This window comes from Poecilia mexicana, unplaced genomic scaffold (assembly GCF_051168715.1).
Source record: "Poecilia mexicana isolate PSO_F unplaced genomic scaffold, ASM5116871v1 scaffold_10, whole genome shotgun sequence".
NCBI lineage: Eukaryota > Metazoa > Chordata > Actinopteri > Cyprinodontiformes > Poeciliidae > Poecilia > Poecilia mexicana.
The window spans coordinates 23,075,700-23,100,070 of NW_028263379.1; the positions used below are offsets into that span (position 1 = coordinate 23,075,700).

Sequence of the window (24,371 nt, forward strand, 5' to 3'; positions counted from 1 at the left end):
TTATTCTAAGACTACTAATATTGTAACCCAAACATATCCAAACAATGTCATAAAATCCACTGTCACAGGGAGGAGGGGATGTTTGCAAGCAGTTAAAAAATATATTTCCTATAGCAGGCATCTCTTGACTTTACACTTTGCCGAGCCCAAGAGCTTTGGCTGCAGATGTTTGGTTTGTTTGACGCAGGTAGCCTCTGTTCCCCTGGGAGAATTGCCGGTAATGACTTAGCTGCAATAGAGTGTAGGTGTATGGGTGGGCTGGGATTAAAAGAGAAGGGAATAAAAGCAAGAGCGGGGAGCTAATCACCAAAGCCTAATTAGGCTTTTAAATTTATGCAGAAGTGGCCAGGTTTCTAGTCTTCAAGAGATTGCATTCAACGTGCGTGATTTCAAGGTAACTCCGGCAATGACAGTCTTATTCATTACTGTCAAATTACTGCTGCATCTGAGTTCTCAGAAGCAGGTGATGAATTTTAGCTGCAGAATAGGACTCCAGGCTCGAGGTTGTTTAATTACGGAAATTTGGAGAAATTTGTGCTGTTGCTTTTTGTCATAAAGAGGAAAGATGATGCATCATTTTACAGCGCACATGCTCTGTTGAATAAGAAGTCAAATAGTTTTTCCACAGATTTATGGGTTTTTTCCTGAGCTTCAGAGATGCTAACCGCATTACCTGAGAATAATATTAGAAGAGTAGTATAAAGAGTAGTATATCTCCTATATTTTATTATTTTGTTTTGCCTCATGCCAACATGAAACCATGATGTACTTAATCTGGATCAAATGAGATAGAGCAAGATAAAATAATGCATTGTTCAGTAGAAAACATGATACATGACATTCATAGCATTTATTTTGATTGAAAGTCTAGACTTTGACGAATATGTCATTTTGCTAGATGTTCACTTATGTTCTCTACTAAATCTTTTAGGTCTTGAGAAGACTTGTGCCTTTGTACTCACATGAAATTATATAGATGACTTTTTTTTTTTTTACCTATCATGTTATTTCTTAAGGCAAGTGGATGCACTTTATTTTATTAAGAGGTTTCACAGTAAATGGGAATTGATTACATGTATGCCACACTTCTCAGATATCAATTTGAATACAAAACCATGTATAATTGTCTTTATGTTAATCCATCACAGAAATCCCTCTAAATTACATCATAAATATGAAAAAAAAAAATGAAGGAAAGCTCAGTAACGAAGAATAAGTAGCATTTAAATTGTTAATATGACTGTATAATCCAGGTGCAAAGCAAGTATATTATTTCTAGCTGGCTGGAAGTTTTAGAGATTCTGGTTGGGATAATTTTATTCCATGGTGTCCTGGTTCAGGTATTAAATAGAAGTTATTTAATCAAACAGTACAGTTTTTTTTAAAGAACTTTAAGGTCAATCCAGGTAAAATAAAAAAAAAAAAGGTTTGGGTCACCAATAAATTGCAAACCATCGATTTAAGTCTTGGCTGTCTTTCAGGGAACGGTCACACACGAGAGGAAAGGAGATGTAACTGAGTGTGAGCATCAAAGTCCCTTAATGTCTCTGTTTCTGGTGCAAACTTTTCAGACTGCATGTTGTCTACACCATTTTTTGAAGCAGCTGCATTGGAAGTAATAAAACCCGTGCACACAAGAAGAGCGGGAAAGTTGCTTTCCAGTCATAATAAAATAGCTTAATAGATCCTAAATTGCTTTCTGCTACTTTTGCACATCTGTTATGATAAATAACTCTGCCAAAGGGAAAGTTATTTGCATGCAAAAGGAGCACTAGAACTTTTTCAAAGACCAACTAATGCTCAAATTAAAGGACTTAAATCACAGAGTAGCTGAATAGGAGATGGAAGATGGTGCAGATGTGCAGGAACAGCATAGAAAAGACCAAAAATGAGGAATTTCCTCCATTTATACTTTAATTTCTACTAACTAGTTGTTCAGACCAGGTGTGTCCAAAGTGTGACCTCTGACCACAATTCAAAGATAATACACATTTGACCCACATGTATGGCTATCTGATCCAGTTGGAGAACTTTTATTTTTAAAATAGGGCAAAATTATTATCTAAAAATTAAAATATTCTTACAATGCCAGATGCAACACATAATATTTGCCTTTTAGTAAACATTTCCCTTTCTTTCCTGTTAGCTTCATACTAAATAGGAGCTCATCTGTGCAGTAGCTTTTACTCAAAAACAGAATTTCCACTTAAGAAATTTATTAAACTTAGTTTAATAAATGAAGTTTATTAATAGTGTTTTCAAACTAAACGTTTTAGACTATTTTTAGCAAAAAAAAGTAGCAAAAGTAAAGGAAATGGATTATTCATCTCCTTTCTGCCTCAAAACACTTTTGCAATATTGGGTAAACGCAAAGACGTGGAGTAAAGTGACCCAACACTGCACTAAAAGAGCAAAGGAAGCCGCAACAAGAGTAAGGATGCAAATGGACTTTTTAAAAAAAAAATTTTTTAAATTAAAATAACTCAAATAGAGAAGATGAACATAACCTGAGATTCTTTGGGACAAATCTCAGACTGTCTTTGCAGAAAAGAGTCAGCAGTTGCTGTCATCACATTTGTGTAATCATTTATTTTATTTTTTGTGAAAAAAAAAAATATAACTTTCAGTGGCAACCGTATATTCATCCAGATTCTCTGTGCAGCGGAGGCCAACAGCAGACACGGAGCCAAAAGATGCTAAAGGTCAAAGAGAGTGTGTGTGCAATACAGACGAGAAAGGTAGAAAAGACAAGGCATCAAATCTGTTTCCACACCTCATCCCTGCTGCTACTGTGGTGGAGCCTGGTGCAGGCAGGGAGCGAGTGTAGCCGTGGATTAGCATGAACAATACAGTTGAGCAGAAGAACAAGCAAACAGCTTGAATTTTTTATTTTTTTGGTTCTCTCCGTCTTTTCTCTCCAATCAATGTGCAGGAAAGCATGGCCAACATAGCAGCACAGACGCTGTTCTTAAGCAACTTACGTTACAATAGCCAGGTTGGCTGCATTTAAGAATGCTTTCTTATTTTGTGGCCTTTCAGTGAAAAATTCAGACTTATTTTTGCTTTATAGCTAGTCAAAACTGACAAATGTGTGACTATAACTCTGCTTTATGCAAGCAAGGAGGGAATTGAGCAGATGTAAATAACGTTGTAAAAGGTTTCAGATTCTGCACGATGATGCAAATGACATGCTAATTAGTGCATCAGGTAAAAAAATAAATATTTTCAAGGACAACAAGTTTATAGTGGGACGGTGAATTTAGCTCGGCATGCTTAGATAGTGAACTGAAACACATGAATCGATTCATCTTGAACCAGCTTAAACTGAACTTAGAACTGGTTCCTAGTATCATCTGCATAAAAATCTCAACAAAAAGGTAACAAGGAGATTTCCGATGAATATTTGATCCTTTCTTTGCACACAGTAGAATCATTAAACTCTGCACATTACTGATGTGATTTATTTAGCAATAATCCTGTCCCTGCAAGGATTTTTAAGTTTTAAGATTGGCCTGTTTCACTCTACCCTGCTGGAGCGTGTCCCCACCGGCCACTTTTCCAGACCAGGTTTTTATGTGCCGGGCTTGGAATAGACTAGAGTGTCCCTCATGATGGTTCCCCCCCCAGAGGAACTTCACTGTCCGCCCAGCATCTGGCTGTATTACCTCCATCTGCTCCCTGTGTGCAAGCCTTAGCTGTGGTGAGATAGCAGCAGAGCCTTTTGGAGAAATAACTGTAGCTTATTTAGAAATCACAGCTCTCCCTGCTCTGCTGTCATTTCCACTCGTTGCTGTATCGAGGCACGGTGTGCCGCATTTCACATAAGCCTAATCTACAATGTTTACCATCTCATCTATCAGTTTGTGTTTATTTCTGTCACTCTTATACTATATTGTTCTATATTCGTCTACTGTGCATTGGCAAGTATTCATACCCACTGAAGATTGTAAGAATTTGGTCCCTTGAGAACCACAAAACATTAACCTATAGGTATTGGTAATATATTGGGCTTTTGTGTTATGTAGCAACGCAAAGTGTCACATCTATTCGAGCTGTGCACATGTTGGGAATACAATCTTTGTAAATTTTTTCTTTACATGTTGCTCAAGCTCAGTTGGACTGGATGGATGTAGGGAGAAATTGTCAAGTCTTGCCACAGATGCTCAGTTGACTGTAGATTTGTGATTAGGCCTTTTTGAACATGTGAACATGCTTAAGTCAGTTTATTTATTTATTTAATTATTTATTTATTTAATTATTTATTTATTTATTTATTTATTTAAATTTTTTTTTTTTTTTTACCTAAAAGTTACATTTTGGTCCCTAACCTGACCCCAGCACTTTCTTTGTTCCTTGGTTTCATGGTGCTGCTGTTTGTTCACTAATTGTTCTCTATCACACAGTTGTAATTACAGTGACATTAAATCACATATTTGTTTTATGTGACCTATGGAGATAACTTAAACTGTAGTTATTTAGGAGTATTAGAAAAAACTGAATTAAATACAAACACAAACGACACAATTTGTGTAAATTCAAGCCGAAACCAATTTTTCTTTTCCTTCAATTTTGTCATTAAGCATCACTCAATACAACCCCATTGAAATACATTAAAGTTGGTGGTTTTCATTTGCCGAAATGTAAATGTTTAAGGGGTTTGGCAAAGCACCGGCGTTATCGTCTCGTTCCTGTCGCCACGTCCCATACTCCCTCTCCCATCACCTCTAACGTGTCTCCCTTAAAACGCGTGTCATTTAGGAGGCTCCTCTCCCTTTCTCTGACTCTTGTCTTATTCAACTCTCTCATTTTTGATCATTAAATATCCTCTGAGCTCAGTTGCGCTCAGAAACACAAACCACAAACAGCTGCACACACACACACAGAAGCACATGCGACGGTGGGATCCGAAATCAATCCGCGCGTTCTGCTCCTTATCCTGTTATCAATAATTCAAGCCCAGCCGATGGAGGCCCCCACGCGGGGCGAAATGGTGCCGGCTTTGAACGAAAGGTCAGAGCTCACTGGGGCCTCCTGGGTGGCATTAATTAGCTCCTTCCTGGTGCCCCCTAAACAAACATCTCCACAGTAGAGCTACTCTCATTACCTTTCCCCCCTCACAGCGGGTCCTGAACACCCTGACATATATCCGCACAATAACACCGCTTGCCTGGGAAGCGCCCCTCCCTCCAGCCTGCTCCGTTCCGCCTCCCTTTACTCGAACCATCACCACATAGACACCCACACAACCTGACCTTGATGTCTCACTGAGCCCCCCTATCTACCGGCAATCTCTGCTTCTCTCCAACATGATGGCGTTTATGCCGTTCCTCATCATTGTCTCACTTCTCACGTCTGCCCTCCTGTTTGACCTCTAATGGGCTGATCTTGTTTTATTACTTGTGGAAACCCAACGCATTTCCCTCTAACCCTGGTTTCGGATCCAGCACCTTATTACAAGAGTGATGGCTCACTCACGCTCCCTATCAGGCTGTCCTGGGCGGTCTCCTCCTTCTTTATCTCGGCCATCCATCTCTCCAGCAAGGCAAGGAGGAAAGAAAAGGGCAGTAAAAAGTGGATGTTAAGGAAGACGAATGTATTAAAGGAGTGCTGAGGAGCGGGTTTTCAAACGAGACAAGTTTTGACCAACCTAATCCTGTTGAATGGGTTGCAGAATAGACTGTATCTTTGTTTTTATGTGGTTTGTGTCATAAAGTTGAGAGAGAAGTAACTCAAAGTCCAGGTCTGGATTGGCCAATAATTCACCAAACCATTGTCGGTTTGCTGAATAAGTCCAAAACAGGACTTTGCACGTCTCGCCAAATCTCAAAATACACAAAAAAGCAGATCTGACTTGAAACCAGCTCCACCAGTTAAATGGTGTCTCTGGGTGCATCATTTCTAGATGTGGATCTGCTTCAGTATACTGGTATTAAATACTTTACAACTTGAGGAGGCAGCTTAGCAAACGTATTTAGTCGTGTTGGATCATGGATGTAGCAGCTGCAGGAGTTTGCCAATTTGAGGTTTTGCTAATATTTATGTTTCAAATCTGCTTTGTTGTAATACCAGTACGGATGAAGATAAAGGGGGAAAGGCAACCTGCTGACTTTAACAAACTGATAGCTTCTTTTTTTTAATCTCAGAAATTGTTTTATGCTATTATGAAAATCCTGTTGTTGCTTTTTAATCTTTTAGAAAACAAACTTTATAACTGCAGATTAATTCAACAGAAATGTCACAACAAACAGAAATCAAATAAATTAACAGTATAAAGAAGATCCTTTGTTATTTTCCTACACAGTTTTGATACTCTGAGGAATCTGTGCACCACGACACTAGTTGGAAAAAGGAGTTGGCAAATTAGCACACAGCTCAAATGCAACTCTTTATCATTGCATGATTAAGTTTAAACGGATGAGATCTGTCTTGTGTAATTTGTAGAAGGTAATGTAATATTATTTATATAACAGCAACAAGGTAGTTCAAAGTGTTTAGAAGTGAATTAAAACATCTACATCCCTTCCTGATTTAGAAACACCAATCTGATTGAGATCAGTATCTTTTCGGGAGCTGGAGTGCTTATTTAGGAATCATTTCTTATCATCTCTGATTATTTCCGCACCCAGAGTGTTGTAGACTCAACAACACTCTAACACAGAAGCAGGTGCAAATTGCTCCTATCTGCAGAACTTGATGGAAATGTTTGTGTCTGTGTCTACTAAATGGACATAGAAATATGTGCAAAACAGCTGCAAAAAAAAAAAAATGTGGAAGAAACAAACAAACCAGTGAGGAAAGCCATGTAAAATTATGAGAATGTGTGCGCGCACAGTGTTTTGGGACTAAATGTTTATGTCAATAGGCTAACCCTGATTAGAATGCCGCTACTAATCTACCGACTTTCTCTGGACCCAAGCTAATTGGCTTTTGGGAAAGTCCTCAGTTTTGCTTTCACATAATGGAGGAATTAAGTTTCTGTTTGGTGCACGACCTCTAGATCCGTTACGTGGCGGCTTAATTTCCAGGAGTGCAGCAAATGCACAGTGTGAGCATCCTCACTCTTTTCAGCTCAGCCGTCTCACAAAAGAGCACTCCATCCACAAAACGTTTGCACAGAAGAGAAAGTGAGAACTTTACTCTGAGCAGTGCCCTTTCTAGTGAAAACAATGTAATTATCGGATTGCGACTCTAACAAGAGACGCAGAGAAGCGTTTAAGCAAAAATCACCAACGCCACAACTACTGGTCAGTAAAGTAAATCAAATGTAACTTAAGCATTTTTTTGTATGTTTTTTTTTCTTTTTTCCTTTTTGAAGTTGATAACAGTGTCTAGGATGTTTTAGTAGTAATCCATAACGTCCTGTTCCCAGGGGAGGAAATGTGACAACACCCAGTCCGTGTTGCTCACATATCCAGATGGGAAAAGCTGGAAAAAAATACCAATCCGTCGAGGTAAACGTGTGCTGGTCTTCGTCAAAATGGTTTCATGTCATTTTTGTTCCATATCTAAAGTAGGAGCATTAATTAAAATATCCAGATCAACTGACACTTGGACAAATAAGACTGGATAAGAACCCAAATTCACTTGCCGCCGCACATTTTTCATTTATGTTTTTGCTCTCAAAATAAATGAACTCAAATTACAGGTTGGGTTTTTTTTTTTTTTTTTTTTTTGCCCCCCAAAAAATTAATGTGACGTAATTCTGCAGAACTCTTACTCATGTGCACCCAAGGAAGTTGAGGGAATTTGTTTGATTTTTGATAACTTTGCAGAATGTCTCTTTTAGACTAAATGACTACATTAGACGTACCTGTTCTCCAGAGTTAAAAGGCTTAAGTGAAAAAGAGAGAAGAACAAAAATCTCCCTGTATTTTACGCAGCTCAATGCTAAAATTTGCCCCTGGTTCAAACATTTAGTCCAAATCCAACTAAACACGAAAGTAATAGGCAAATGATACGACACGCTTCTTCAATCATGACATTCCAGTTTATGCCGACATTTTGTCAACATTTCTCACTTGAAAGAGGCTTATGCTCAAGTGAGCATCTGTCACTAGAAAGACTGATATCCCCTACTCTATCCTCCCACTCCCGCCAGTATTAAATTTAACGGAATCACAAAAGAGATGATTCATCCTCCATGCATCACAAATGTCTGCATGAAAATTCCCCACCAACCCTGAAGCTGCACGGCTGGAATGGCAAATAAATGAATTCTGCTGATAAAATGACTATCAGATAGAGATGGGGAGCATTTTCTGCCGTAATGATGACGGTACAATAATTTAAACAATGAGATTACGTGTCAGCAACCGCTTAAAAGTCAGAGGATCCTTGAGAGCGATAACTTTCTTAGACTGTCGTCCTTCAGCCCCATGCGGTTTATCTTTATATCTAACCGCTGTGGCCACAAACACTGGCACGCACATAACTCCGCCGCAGATTACAAACACATAGTTTATCTCCGAGGCAGTCGGGCTGCAGAGTGCAGAGCACACATTTTGCCTTCAGGCATTCCTTCAGCTTGTCTTTGCGGCGAGATAAAGGATGAAGGGGTTGTCTTCCCTCCCTGCATGGTAAGCTTGATTTAACGGGGAAATGGAGAGAAGCCAACATACCCGTCCCTGCTATTGATTGAGAACCAGCAAGAGGACTGAATCGGATAGTTTTTCACTGGGATGTCCTCAAGGGGCCGGAGGCAAAGCTCCAGATTGGAATCTGCCATTTCTCCCACTCTGGAGGCCTCATGCATACTAAAGACCGCTCTCGTCCTCTTATAAAGCGCCGCGGGCAACTTGTGCAAAGCCTTTTTACACTTTTAATTTTGCCCTTCAGCTAGTTTGTGTCATTCCCTCTGACACATCAGACCTGAGCTTTTCAGTTAGTTTTTTTTTCTTTTCTTTTTTCATCCTTTGCCACCAGCTCTCTCCCTGTCGGTGTGCGTGAGTCAGTCCATCACCTCCACGGTGCCCTCGTATCGTTCTAAATCCACTGCCGAAAACAAAGGCCGGCGCTGGCTGAATTGGATATTAATTATGCTCCATCAGATTTGATTACCAGGGAGGTGCGGACGTTGCTGTCAGTGTGTTTGCGAGTGCGTTGCGTGTGTTTGCGCGGACGCCGCGCCGGCTGATGAATCACAAATCTATTTTGGTATCGAGGAGAATCACTGCGGAGAGTATAATTACAGACATCTCTGTTAGCGATGGGGAACACATGGAGATCACGACAGATGCTGCAGGTTAACTGGGACGCACTAATGGGAAAAAAATACAAATGCAGGAAGCACTTGTCTTTATAGCCGTGACATTAAAAAAAAAAAAAAAAAACATTCGGCAAGGCACATTTGGTAGAGGTCATATTACCGGTCCCTTACGGAGTCAAAATTGACTCAAAGAGACTTAATAGATTCTCCTCCTGATCTTCCCTTTGCTTTAGAGGCTGACACCCTGCTCAGCTCTGTAGGCATCACAGAGCTTGCTGGATGTTTTATTCAAAACCAATCTTATTCGTTTACTGCTGTGCTCTGCGCCAACTAGATAAAGTTGTCTTCTTTCTTCAGCTGTGAAATTAAAACTTGTGGGGGGGGGGGAGACAGTAAGCCCAGAGGGCGTCACTGCGATGCTGTGAGGGTGAAAATGTGGCTGACCCTCATGAACACGTGTGTGTGCCTGGTGACAACAGTCCAGGGGTCAGGGTGTATTTTCATGTGTGTGTGTGTGTGTTTTTTTATTTTTACTTTAGGGCTGCTTCTTGTTGACGCTGCGTGTTTGTGCATCTCTGAGTTCTGTTGATTGGCTGCGTGTCTCCACATTGACCTTCAGTAAGGGACTGAAGGTCAGGCGGGGGTCAAACACTCTCCAGAGTAGGCAGTATACTTTATTACTTCAATCATCGCCCACCACCAGAGCTCAAACTCCTGGCCGCTGAGCTGACGAGAGGCACATTAAGAAGAGACATTTTCCTCTTGTTAGCACAACCAGATATCCCATAGTCCAGCAAAGAGGATGAGGAGCTCTGTGAAGGGTGAGCTTTGCAAGCTGTTACATCAGAGGTAATGATATGTCTCGATCCCGTTGAAAAGAAGTCGGACACTGACGCTGAAATGTCAACATGTGAAGAAGCGCTGTCTCACGTCTTCTGTGCTTGTCTCTCCTCTTTCTCCCCCCTGTCAGTTTACGCTCCTCGGGACGCGGGTGGCGGCGTGTCAGCCTGCAGATTATCATGGCCTTTAATTGGGCTAATTTCCTGTTTCCATGGTCACAGAAAAGCTGTCCGTCTCGCTACATCAGATGTTATAAGAGCAAACCATTGATTTAAGCTCTGAGACATGCACGGTGTACACACACACACAGCTCCATGTGTGAGCAGAGAACTAAGAAAGCATTACAAATGCAAACAACTTCAGCTTATCTCAGTCAATTTTGTGCAAAGGAAGCAACGGCGGAAGAGATAAACATCAAGTCTGTGTATCAAATGATGGTAGTTTTTTTTTTTTTTTTTTTGGAAAAATACGGGGCATTTGTTTCCAGTTGAAGTCTTAATAATATGCTTGGATGGAGCTTTCTTTTGTATGGAGTGCTTTACCTGTCTCTACATGCAACACATAGTAATCAGAGGCATAAAAATAAACACGTAAATAGATTTGAGATAAATACAGCTGTTTGTGAATACATAACAAAGAAAAACAACTCTATGTGTCTACTTAGATAGCAGGTGAACCAGAATAACATTTTACCAGCAAATCAGTGGTAATGATTACGCACAAAAGCAAATACACACAACTTATTTCAAATAAAAGCTTTTTGTTCAAATTTGGTTTAACATTTCAACGTCCATACGATTTTGAGTTTCAAAAGGATTTTTACATCGTTATTCTTCTGGCAAAAAGAAGACGGCACTAAACATAATTTTACTCGATCTGAGAGATAAAAATCGGTGTCTTCTGGGTTTCTTTGAATATGAAACTTAGGCTTCAAGATAAGGACCCAGATGTAGTTTAACACTCGGGCAGTTTTATGGTTCGAATGGTTGTGCACAGTTGTAGTTCCTTTACAGTCACAATTACATTGTGCTTTTCAAGGTTTATTTAAACTGTTCTTTTTTTATGTTAATCACAAGACTCGTTGCTACTTTCATGCTCAGTATGAAGAATTGCTGCAAAGTCAGTGGAATAATGCTAGACGCTGGTGCAGGAGGAGTGAAACGCTGAAAGTCTGTGACTCGTTATCTGCTGTTTCTCTTTAGATAGAAAACTTTTCTAACCAATTTGTCTGGAAGAAATAAGGTAGCTGGATTCTGACGGCAATGGCCAAACACGCGAGGCGTGCAGGCCTTCCTTCAAAAGTTTTATGGCTCATCCGTATTCCCAGAAGATCTCAGAATGAAATGCTTGGTTCGGACGTGTCTGGAAAACCGTGCTCAGAGCCAGGCATAAATGCCTTCGTCTCTCTGAGGCTTTCAGAAAAAGAATCGCAGTCTTCTAAAAATATTTCATTACGCCCTTTTTTTTTTCTTGCCAGAATTCTTCCATCCTGAACGGATGTCGGAGTATGAAGTTTATGCTTTGCGGGCCAAGTATAACAGTTTCTGCACGAGTGACGTCGGTTGTTGTCCTAAAGACAAGCTCAGCTGCACATGTTGACCTCTCAGCGGCCCACAAAACAAGTCAAACATGCACTCATGTCTGATCTGCTCCCACTCTTTCTCACGTGGGACAAGGAGACACAGTTTGGACTCGCTGTGGCTCGACTTTGAGCTCCGTCAGAGTTCATCCTCATAAACTACAATAGATGAAAACAAAGAAATTGGACTGTGGATCTGAGGGAGCGCAGTTAAGTAGTAAAAAGAGTCAGCTCCTAACCACAAAAAAATAAAAAAATTGTTCCCCTCTCCTCTTGGGATCATTTTCCACCTGGTTAAGCTTCACAATCTACTTTGATATGAGCAGAACGGTAAAAATCTGCTCCTGGAAGATGAGGTGTCTAAGATCAAAGCAGACCCAGTGCTGCAGGAGAGCAGTAACGTTCTCAGTCAGCACTGGATGTTCTGTCCTGAAATGAAAAAAAAAAACCAAAAAAAAAAAAAACCCACACAATATAATGTAAAAGCCACAGCCAGTTATAGCAGATGTGTCAAAAAGAAGCGCCAGCTCGAGTCCAAACAGGTCCGATGTGTTGCTGAAGTAACCCTCCTGAGGTTTTGCAGTGCTTCAAATCTGTAATGTCTAGGTCAGCAACAAGCTGGACTGACCTTTCGTTCGCTGACAAGCACTGAAAAGGTCCCAGGCTCTTGCCAGCGGATAGTTGACACAGATGCTGACGATGGTGGTGGAAGGAAAATGAGACATAATTGTAAGAGGGGCACTTGTTTAGACCTAAAAGCATTTGGTTTAATGGTCCATTGTTATTCCAGTGTTATGACAGCTCAGACGGAGCATTAAAAGCGGCAGCCTGCTTTAGGCGACCTCAGCTAAAACACACGCTTGTCGATACCGCTCACTGTCATCTTACCGACGGCATGTTTCGCAACACTTATCCTTTCCTCTCACCTCGCCTCCCGTCTCCGTTGCAGTGGCGTGAGCCGCGTTGCCGAGGATTGTCAGGGTCGACTCTCTGCGGCGCCTCCAGCCCTCAAAAACGCGGTGAGAACATCAGACACCAGTGAATGACGGCTTGTGGCTTCAGAAGGACTGCGCATCAACAACGGGCGGCCGCAGAGCACGAGACAATCCGATATCAGCCCGAGTTTTCATTCTGCAGCTTGTTTTTTTTGTGCTCAAGCTGTTAGTTTTGCCATTCAAAGGCCCCAGTTTCCAAACCTCCGAGCTGCAAACCAACATAATTAATACTTCAGCACCAGTGTCTGTTCTTTTCTTCCCTCTGCTCTCAGCCCCTCTTATCTCTCTCAGAATAGCTCAACACTTAAAGGTTCACATTCGGGGCGTGCTTTTTGTTTTCAGGTGTGCGAGTAGCACTGGAGGAAAAATTAAATTAACGAATCTTTGAGTCTGAAGATTATGCAGTGGGAAGTTTATCCTCCGATTCAGATAAAAAACAAACAAAAAAAAAAACTAAAATTATTTAAAGGAAATGTAAGGATTTTTTTTATAATTCAACTCGCAGTGAGTCTGAACAAAGGTGGAGGACATTTGAATGTGAAGGTTACTAAATTGTTAGGGTGCCGTTATTACTGCCTCCATGCACTTCCTCAATATTTAGCCAGTTGGGGATTACAAAACTTAGCCAGAATAGTCCCAACATTTTTATGAGTGTTTTTTTTTGTTTTGTTCTTTCTTGAAATTCAGAAGTTAACACAAATTTCCTTAATATTTGGTAGAATTACCTTTAAAACTGTCAACTAGCCATATTATATGTTATATTGAAGGGATTCCAACTTTTCACCTCTGTTCACAAACTATCTCCAAGACATTGACTTTGTCGTCCTTAATCCCCTCTGCGACTAACTTTACAGTATGCTTAGCATCACTGTGTGGATGGAAACCATTTGTGACGAAGCTCTAGCCTCCTGGCTCACGTCTTTAGAGGTTACTTCAGTACTTACACGTAATGCTTCGTCTTCATGGCACCGTCTTCTCCGATGATGTTCTGAGACCTGCAAGCTTCTCCCTATTTTCTCCACATGTACTTGGATAAACAATTTTAGCTTCATCAGATCACAAGACACGTCTCCGTAACTAAAAGTTGTCGTCCCTGATTGCAATCGCTAACTGCAATCTCGCCTTTTGTGTTGCTCTGGGAATAATTGTCGTGTGAGTGGCGGCAAACGCCCATGTCTTACAGGACTAATTTCAATTTGGGTAATAACACATTCAGCGTTTTCACAAGGTCAAGCAAGCATCTCCACACGCTGTTTATACTTGCGACTGCTTAAACAGAAAAACAGCACATTCAGACTTCAGGACATCTTATTCAGGAGGAGCCAGACTTGTGGAGGTTTAAAATTGTCTTCCCGATTTCGTCCCTGATTTTTTCTATTTTTATTGTTCCTTCTTTTATTAAGATATTAACCAAAAAAAAAGCCAAGCGCAAGCATGCATCCATTCAGAACTGGGTTGCATGTAGGTAGGTAGGAATGAATGAAGGAGAGGAGGTTCAATACTTGGAGAGTGATTACTAGATCGATTAACTAACAGGCTGCAGCTGTGAGGGGAACTAAAAGGCAAGCTGAGGGAGCGAGGATGAGTTAAAACTAGCAGGTGATCAGGAAACATAAACTTAACTGTGACAAAGAATGGCTAAACCCAAGAAACAAACAAACACAGATTAACTGTACAACGATATTGCGGTTCTCATCTGCAAAGCAATAAGGAGGACACAAACCAGTGTCTTCCTTCGGTGAAAGAACAAGCAGTTTTTAGCAGAGGACAACATCTGTCACCTGTCTTCATGCAGAAGAAGCAAAGCAACTTATTTAAGACACGAGAGTCACGTCAGCAAAGTCTGCGTTCAGACTAAATGGTTTCCAACTTCTCCGCTAAGCAAACGGTAACTGCAGTCTCTATTCATTCTATTACCGCTTTGGAAATTCATTCAGAAATGCGCCACAGTATCAGCATGTAGGTATTGCCACTTTATCACCACTGATGGTCTGTCTGCCTCAATGCAGGGAAGTTATTTTGGAGATGTCCAAAAAAAAAAAAAAAAAAAAAAAAAAAAAAAAGCCACATTGGTCTCTTGCCTGTGCACTTCCTGCTGTAAATGACTCATCTTTTCGAAGGGGCGAATATTAGCAAGAAAGCAGTTTGTTACAGTGATTTCAACAGGTCAGCTCCGAGCTGCGCTCGGCTCAGTCGTCTCCTGCCCTCCCCAGTCCCATCATCACATCGCGGCCTTTATTCAATCAGCACAGTGAGCTGGTAGCCTCGAGTCAACTGTTACCTCCCATTCATCGTAAAAGTGTTAGAATTTCCACAAAAACACATAAAACACTCTCCCATCGCAATCACTTTTCCGGGAGCAAGAGAGACGACTGTAAGCTCGTGTGTCAGCTTTTAAGATGGTAGGCTCAGACAATGGAGGCATGATGCCTAACATTACAGTAACTGCAGCATCGTTGTATTGGCGTCTAAAGTTTTGTGTGGCTGCTACAGTCAGACATGTCTTCTGACAAAGAAGACTATCAACTGCAAAAACAAATCTCCTGAAAATGTCTTCTTATTTAAACTGATTGATATGATTTCTCCAACAGACTGATAGTGCACAAATATATACATGCCAAAGTATTTTCTGAGATTCAGTGTTTGTCCTTTAATTGTTTTAACTAACACTGAGTCCTATTCATTAGCTTGTCCAAGTTCTTTTCTTACGCTTTGTCCATTGAAGTATGGAGTAACATCCAAGTCCTTTCAGTTATTTGGGGTAAAGAGGTAAAGGCATCGAGCTGGCGCCTAAAACAAGAAATTATATTTTGTTTTTGACAAATGGCAGAGAATTTAGAGATAGGAGCTTTGATTGGTAATACACCCATCATTTACAACATTTACAGACTGACATAGCGTCTGTCTGTATTAGTCATCACCCATCACTGATCATACACACTTTGTGACATATTATCCCATTTTACAGAGAATATTTAAACAGATACAGCTCATGACTTCAGTATATTCATCAATGGAAAGGAACAGGTTTCATTCTAAGAAATTACCAAAGTAAATAGGACCCGATGTTTTCCTTAAATTTCACAGTAGCATAAATGCAGATTTTGTGGATTGTGGTGGTTTAGGTATTGCAATTGCCTTCGACTGGACTTTGACAATTTGCTCTTACTAACAACCATCTTCCATTGTTTTACCACATGGATAAAGATAGCCCTCCATGTTCTATCTGCAAGAAAGTGTTGCTTCCCAGTGGGGAAAAGGATGACTCCTGGACTCCTTGCAGTTTTTTTTCCCAGAGTCAGACTTTCCGTCCTTCAACCTACTGGTAGAATTTAAATTCAATCCAGGCCCCCCAGGCCTCGACTTCCCAGTCTTTCCTTCATCCTATTTACCGTCTTTCCATCACTGTCCTTGGATAACACTTTCTCCTTCACTTCAAGCCCTGATTTGTTACAAACACAGCCATCAGCCTTCTTTCCCCTCCGTGTTTCTTTACAGTCTTATTTTCCATCTCTCTGAGCTGGAACAGTTTGATTGGGATGCCGAACTTCGGCTTTCTCAGCCAAGCTCTGGCTCCGGGCTGCCTATTAGATTGGAGGTTTTTCATCTCGCAGTCAAGGAGAAGGCGAAGAAGACTCTCCGCAGCTCCTGTGCCGAGCGAGTGATGCCCGGCTCTTCTCGTTTTATCCAGAGCATCATCAAACCCACAGCGAGAGCAACGAGAAGGAGAGGGGAGAAAGAGCTGAGAGCAAGGTCCCAACGGAGGCCATCACTCCCACGCGCTCCAACGCAGATGATTCACAGAAAGGCTATCCAGCCTCCCCTCAGCTGCACATTTCTATGAATTTCACCTCCAGCTCTGGCATTCAAAGGCAGAGGCTGCAGTGCGACTGTGTGTGAAATCATCTAAACTTACATCACTGGAAGCGCACTGTAAACAGAAAACGAATTCTGTTTAGCGTCAGCCAAAAAGACGTGAGCGCGCGAGTGTGGAGTGCCATCTGTGTGGTTTATCAGTTTTGTGCTGGATTTTTCAAGCGGTAGAGTTTGGCAGGATGACTAAACTCTGATAATTTATGTGAAGTTTGTGATTGATTTGGCTTCATTTGTATCATGTCTCTAATTTATTTTGATTTGCGTGGCTGCTAAAACTGCAATGCTTTGCAGTCCTAACGCCTTTTCATCTAAACCAGCAGGAGCCTTTTGAGCAAATGTTGAACTACAGTACTTTGTTTTTTTTATTGTGTTAGAGAATACCTACTAATATTATCTCCCTATCTCCCTATATATATATATATATATATATATACATATATATATATAGTTTATGAAAAACTAAGCATTTACTTTTCATATTTTGGTTGCTGAGTCACCAGCTTATCTATCTTGTTCTGTGTTTGTTTAGTCCGGGGGTCTGCTACCTGCAGCTCTGGAGCCACAAGTAGCTTTTAATAACTTTGGCTGCAGATGAGAACAAAAACAAACCCCCAACTAATACTAGATTAAGAAAAAACAAATCCAGCTTTTATCAAATTTACAGCTCTTTCTTTGAATAATTTAATTGTACCAATCACATTCTTATATCTAATTATCTTGTCATTAGGTTGAAAACAATGTGCTTTTCTTTGCCAATACCAACATCCCATGAAAGGTTGGGTTTATTTCTATTTTTGGGGGGTTTTTACAGAAAAACCCAAAAATAGAAATAAAATGGAGGTTCTTTAAAAAATAAATTTCCTATAGTAAAAAGGAAATTTGACTTTTTTTTTAAATCAAACATTTTAAAAATGTCATTTATCAAAAGGTCATGTAACTCTTGTGGCTCTAAATGAGTTGCATGTAGCTGGACTGGGGGCAGAAATGGCTCTTTGAATGGTAAAGGTTGCAGACTCCTATTTTAGTCCAAATCACTGGTAAATGCATTTTGGTTAATAAGTGAAAAAGAAATAGGATTTGCTCATTTCTGCTGATTTCTTGGCTCCTTGCTACTTACCTGTGGAAGTGCAAACTCTTGGAGCTGTAACTATGTCTTAAAATCACATTAGGGTATAATCACAAGTGCCGCTACATTCTGGCTCCTTTAGCTGCTTTGAAACACCATTTCTGGAGGGAAACTAATGGCTGCAAAGCAAACAGCTCATTTTAATGCCAGCTCACTAAAAACTGGTCACATTGATGGACCTAAGAATGAGTGACCCTCCCTTCTTTAGCCCACTGCAGAGGACTCGGCCTTTCTCATCCTACTTAGTTGAGTCAGGCCAGAGTGGAGGTTTTTACAAAGTAATACTTGGCAGAGTTCGCTAAAACAATTTATTTTCCCACTAACACAGACAAACTCTGCAAGCTGTAAACACGCTGCCAGCGTTATCCTCATTCAGAGAGCGACTGTGGGAGGAAATACGTTCTGAATCTCGCTACAGCAACGTTGTAATGAGCCTTTGGGCTGAGCTCAACTCATCTGTCATTTGTCAAAGCCTCCACCCATAAAGGTCAAAGAAATATTTCTGAGTAAGCAAGGGAATGCTGACTTTTTAAGCGCCTCAAATGGATTCCACTTGTGGGTGTCTGCCTAGCTGAATAATGGCTCTTAGGAGGGTATAGACCATTGACTCGACCATTAAATGTATGGAGGTAGAAAAAAAATGTAAGGGGCTTTGAAAAATGGTTCTTGTGCAGGACAGTACGAGGCTGCGCCAGCAGGATGTTTCCATCTAGTGTTCACACGCTGTAACTGAGAATCACAAAAACACCAGACCGTAAACATTTCCCAAAGAACTTCGGAGCACTTCACTAGGGGGATTTCTTTTTGCCTTACATCAACAATGTGACTCAGTGTCGTCTTTCACCTTCGTATGACTTCATTGTTCCAGTATTTGCAAAGTGGCGTTGTGCAACTGCAGACCCCGGCAAAAGCATTCATATCCATTCAGCTTTTTCACATTTTCTCATCTTTCAAAAAGAAACCTAAATGGAGAGCAATAGTATTTTGGGATAAACTTGCAAAGCAGTGAAGTGAAATGAAAACATACGTTTACACAAATAAAAACATTTATTCTCTTTCTTTTTATCCAGCCCTTGTACTCTGATGCTGCTAAATACAATCCAGCTACCAACTTTACAGTCCAAACGTAGGATTACCGACACTGAATGCCACCATCAAAGATAATGGTGGCATTATCATACTGAAGGGACGCTCCGATTGGGCTTTAACAGAGAAGCTGGTCAGAGTTGACAGGAAAATGGATGATGTTAAATAAACAGAAAACCCAGAAGAAAACCTGTCAGAGACTGGAAAAGAACTGAGAGTACAAAAGATGAACAATGCCTCAAACCACACAGGCAGAGCTACAGTGGAATGGTTTTAGAGCAAAGCATGTTTGGGTGTGGGAATGACCCAGTTAAAGTCCAGACTAACGTTTGACTACAAATCCTGCGCAAGAATTGAAAATCACTGTCCATTCAACCCAACTGAGCTTGAGTTATTTTGCAGTGAAGAATGGGCAAACATTTTAGTCTCTCTTCCAAATCTCTTAGAAATATGCAAAACACTTCCCTGCTATGTTCATACATATGTAGGCTGAACCGTTGGACAAAAAAAAACAAAAACTTGCATCACGTAAAACTTCAATAAAACACTGAGGTCATTTGTTCTCAAAATCTGAACAAATTGAAAAGTATATCTTTGTCTCTTTCTAATTCAAATATATGGTATTGTAATTTGTTTATGAAGTAATACTTTAGTCTAAAATGCATACTGAAAATGTAAAACAACTTAAAAACAAAGCCAAGAGCAAATTAAAACATGACATGTGCTCTGATGCGTTTTTTTTTCTGTCCCTAGCTGCACCGCAAGCGATGAGTAAGGAACACAGGAGAAAGCCAAGTGAGGAAGACGCCAGATAACCTCCTTTGTTCCTCTGCGTGCCTTTGTGTCTGTTGATCTTCATTGCTCCGCTCCATTGTCCAAATCTGGGAACTCTTTACTACAGCAGCACACACTTTATGCAATTCTTTTTAGGGGCTGGAAACAACACCACCCTCGTAGCTTCCTCAAACACCTCCCTCATGTTTTCCTGCTGCAGAGCAGAACACTCCATGTACTTAACGGCCCCGATCTGCTCGGCCAGGACGTCCCCCTGCTGATGGGTGGTGGGCGCCAAACCCTGCTCCTTTAGATTCTTCACAGTTTCTTCATCGCCTCTCAGGTCCGACTTGGTGCCCAGCAGTAGGACTGGCACTTTGGGGCAAAGCTGAGACAGTTCGGGTTTCCACTTGAGCGTGACGTTGGCGTAAGAGGAAGGGCTGCCGATAGAGAAGCAGATTATGAAAACATCTGCCTTAGCATAGACGAGGGGACGCAGCTGCTCATATCCCTCACGGCCTGCCGTGTCCCACAGAGTGAGGGTCACTGCGTGCCCGTCGACGCTTATGTCGCCAGTGTAATTGTCAAACAGTGCAGAAAGGTATTTATTCTTAAAAACACTGGTCGAGTAAGTGACGAGGAGGAAGGTCTTACCCACTCCCCCATCACCCACCATCACACACTTGACGGTCTGCATTCTCCTTACTGGGACTGCAGCACCTAACAGAAAAAAGGTATAATGACAAACAATAAATAGCAGCACTTACCAGTCATAGCTCTACATATTTACTTAAGTTACTAACAAACTAACAGACTTAATATACAATCATTTAAAAGCTGGAATGCTATATGGAACTGTTTTGTGAAGAGTTAATTGACTATAAATCACACTTTCTACTGTTTACTTCTCAATAACACATTTAAAAGCTTATACCTAAAAGTTCCATATCTGACCCAACAACACTTAGACATTAGTGCCAAGCTGCTATCCTTCTCCAAAAAGTCTAAAATACAAACATTGCCATTAACAATAAAATGTAGAAGGACTTCTTTGACTTACCAGCTTTTGACTCTCGACCCTTCTCGCCTGATAATTCCAGCTTCATCAGGAGAGCTGCCCATTATGTGTTAGCAACGAGCAGGAAGTAATGCAAGAAGCTACTTGCAAGCGGTGTGCTAATCCCAGAATGTCCTTCACGACGCAACCGAGATGTGGTGAAATCACTTTTCTCAAAAGCAGTACTGCCCTATCAACGCTAGGGGCGTCAGTGTGCTCCTAAATCTCAAACAGAAAAACTCAAAAGATTTTCTACAAGTTGTTAAATTAAGTGGAAAATAATATTTCTCTTGACAACACACTTGTATATCCACATTAAAATGACTGTTAAATATGATTGTATTTAAATGTTTTTCAATGTAATTATGCTGCTTCTTATAAAACAGACAGATTTTTTCTTTTTTTTTTTTACATTTCTAAAGCTGCCAATATGCTGCTGTGTGTGGGATATTTACACACAAAATTCATCCTGCCTCGTATCAACCATGCGGGCAAGTGACGGTGGAACGGTGTATAGAAAATGTTCTTTCCACATTCTGGGCCCCCAACTAAGCATTGCAAAAACACTACAGCTTGTCTATAGTCACCATTCCTTTGTGACTATCAACCATGCTGTAAACATATTCTGATAGATGCCAAAAGCAGGGTAATGCACAAAGCTTAAATAACAGAAAACTATTTTCTTAAACACGACAATGAGCTCACTGTGCTCCACTGGCCTCCACAGTCATCAGATCCACAGACAATATAGCACCTTGTAGTTGAATGAGCGAGTCACTGCATGGACATGCAGACAACAAATCTGCTGCAGCTGCATGGTGTTGTTGTCATCTAAACATGGACCAAAGCCACGTCTCTGGCACCAGCATATGCCATAAAGGACCAATGCAGCTCTGAAAGCAAAACAGGGTCCAACTTGGCAAGACTTTTTCTCTTCACTGTTTTTAGACAGGCTCCCCAGGATGAACCTGAGTCTGCTACTTGTAAGATTTTTTATTTATTTATTTTTTTTAACAAGTAGGAGACACAGCCTGACTTCTGGCTGTGCAGGGAAGCCCTGGATGTGCTGCTTGACCCTCTTCTCTAGGAACAAAAACTGCAGAACAAAGGACTTTATGTGTTTTGTTCTCCGGCTGACAAAAAGCACATTTTGTCCCCTGGTGCTGGAGAATCTGTGAGAGAGACGCGTCTTCCCCGCAGGCCAATTTTCTTTTAAACCGTAGACAAAAGTATCGTTCGTGCGACGTTTCGCTGGGATAAAAACTTGGAGGACTGAAGAAGAGGACAGAGCAGAACTAAGTTCGGTAGAACCCTAATTCTCCTCTGCTTTAGGTCAAAGAGTAACGCTGTACAAAAGCCGAAACATGAAAAAGGATGTTAGACATGTTATACGTGTCAATATGCGCTCAAAGAAACAGAGCGATTGCTATAGACATGAAGCCATATCGTATATTTACTATTTTCCTGTCAAGTAGATATTACAACTTTAAACAAAAGTCTTATTTGTAAAGAGTTTCCGTTTCTTTGAGTGCATCGAAGGCCACAAGATTCAAAGTTAGAGCTAAGTGGAGGTAAAAACCTTGGCTGAGCAACATTCTCTAAGCTTTACTCTAACGTATAATTATTCACACAGACGCGTTCTGCGCTTATTCACAATCTCCTCCAGGGTTCTGCTGCGAAGCCTTGGATTTTAACACAAACATATTTTAATAATTCATCATAAAACTGAGGAGCTGCTCTACAAAAATGACCTCGCCTCCTGACGCTACACCATTAAAAACATTAGGCCTGCGTGTCGCACGAGAATCTGAAAGCTAATTTAAGATGGAGAGAAGTGAGACAAAAGCCAAGGCCAGAAGTAAGCCGTTGACTCACGCAGACGGCGGCAGTCTGCCCAGCACTGTTATTAAAGCCAATATCAAGTAATTAAAATAAGTTATGCGCACACACGCAGAAATTCTTGCTTATGTGGGACATTTTATGATTTATGTGATCCCAGTTAAGGGGGGGGGCTGATTGATGTCAAGCTGCTGCCAATGACAGCAACGCTCCAAGGTTCTGGGTGAGATGGGAGAGACGAGCGTCACTGTGTGAATCTGCAGAAACCAGAGCTTTTAGGATTAACACTTGAAAGTAAGTTCAAAGAGTGATTCCTTTGCATTATCACAAGTTGATGGGTTTTCGCTCCTTCAGGTCTAGCTCTTTATTTTCCTTTAAAAGCAAGAGGATATTGAATTATAGTGATCACAGGAGCAAACTTTTTTTTTTATTATTATTTCATTCAGACACTCACACAGATCCATCCTTTGGTTGGATATTCTCCCACAATCTGGATTTTAAGTGAATGACCAAAACTACGTTCCATATCTTCAGATAAAAAACAATTGACGTGTGAGCATCATCACAACATCCAAAGAAAGGATTGTTAAAGCATTGCCCTGAAGCACAAATGAAGAGTTCCTTCCCCTAAAGTAGAAACTCAGGGATTCACCGTGTCAATTAAAGTGGCAGAACAGGTTGTTACTCGGCACATTCAATGGGCAGAACAACAGATAGTAAGCGCACACAACTCTCCAGCAGCTGGCTGCTGTTTGACTATCAGTGTTGTGTTAATCCACTTGTACTCAGACGGCTAGTCTGAGTTTAGCTCTCTCAAAGCTACGGTTCTGTTCTTTGTGGTTTCAAGTTTCTGTAGCTCATATGACAGCGGTGCGGTTAGCTGAGTAAGGAAGGGAACTAGCATAAGTCTCATCCTGTATGGGGAAGGGGATGTTATGTTGTGTTCCATTCATGTTAGTATTGCTTTCTTATTTAGCAGATGTAGCGGAACGTCAAGGTTTGGTCTTTAAGTCCTGCTGACGTGACAGGTGGAAATGAACGAGAACTGCTGATCTTTTTAATGCCAGAAGAATTATTCCACTGGGACTCACGTACAATGAGTATGAAGCATAACTTGTTTGACAACTTCACACAGCAGAGAAAGTTGTTTTGTTTTGTGTGTGTTTTTTTTTTTTTAACAAATATTTGCATGGAAGCTTTCAAGCGGAAAACCTTTGACGCCGCCTAAAAATGAAATATTGTAATCTGTCTACCATTGTTTAATTTTTTACCATTTTGAAGAACATAAACCTCAACATAATGTATTGGACTTTGACGCGACTAACCAATACAAAACAGAACTCCTGAATGGAGAGTGTCTGTGAATAGATGTTTTTTTTTTTGTTCTTTTTTCCCATCTTGCCACAGTTTCTCTGTTGGATTTAGGTTTGAAATTTGGCCAGCCACTCTAACACACCAATATATTTTGATCTATTGTGTTTGTAGTTATGACCCTGCTGGGAGTTGAACCTCTGCCCCAATCTGAACCATTCCGTCGTAGCTCTGGCCCTAGCCTGTGACATGTTTGCTTTCAGGATTTCCGTTTTAAGCTCAGTTCATCTTCACATCAACTTTATCCCTGCCGAAGAAGAACATCCCCACAACATGACGCTGCTGCCACCCAGTTTTACTGTTGGAATGGTATTTAGGAGTTTAATGTAAGGGGGGCTGATTGTACAGGCACGCCACACTTTTCAGTTTTTACTCATGAAAGACTTTTGAAAATGTTGCTCTTTCGTCTTCATAATTAAGTGTTACGTGTGTTAATCTACTCCATAAAATCCCAATGAAACACTTTACTGTCTGTGGCTAAAAGGTGGAACTGTTTCAGGTGTTTCAATGGGAACTGCAGCTATGATGCTGCTCGGTAAAGCAGTAGACATTTCCACAATTCGTACTTTACCGACTTCTCTAAACGATGGATTTCCCACTAAAACAAGACGACACATTTTACA

General features: G+C 40.8%; 1 protein-coding gene across 1 annotated transcript; it reads right to left on the minus strand.

Annotated features, from left to right (window-relative positions):
• Positions 1 to 18,649: 18,649 nt before the first annotated feature.
• Positions 18,650 to 20,702, minus strand: LOC106928379 (rho-related GTP-binding protein RhoG-like). Its single transcript, XM_015004614.2, has 2 exons — positions 20,542 to 20,702; positions 18,650 to 20,201 (listed from the first exon to the last, which is right to left on the minus strand). Exons 1-2 carry the CDS (start codon positions 20,585 to 20,587, stop codon positions 19,603 to 19,605), a joined length of 645 nt encoding a protein of 214 aa, XP_014860100.1. The 5' UTR covers positions 20,588 to 20,702; the 3' UTR covers positions 18,650 to 19,602.
• Positions 20,703 to 24,371: the final 3,669 nt, after the last annotated feature.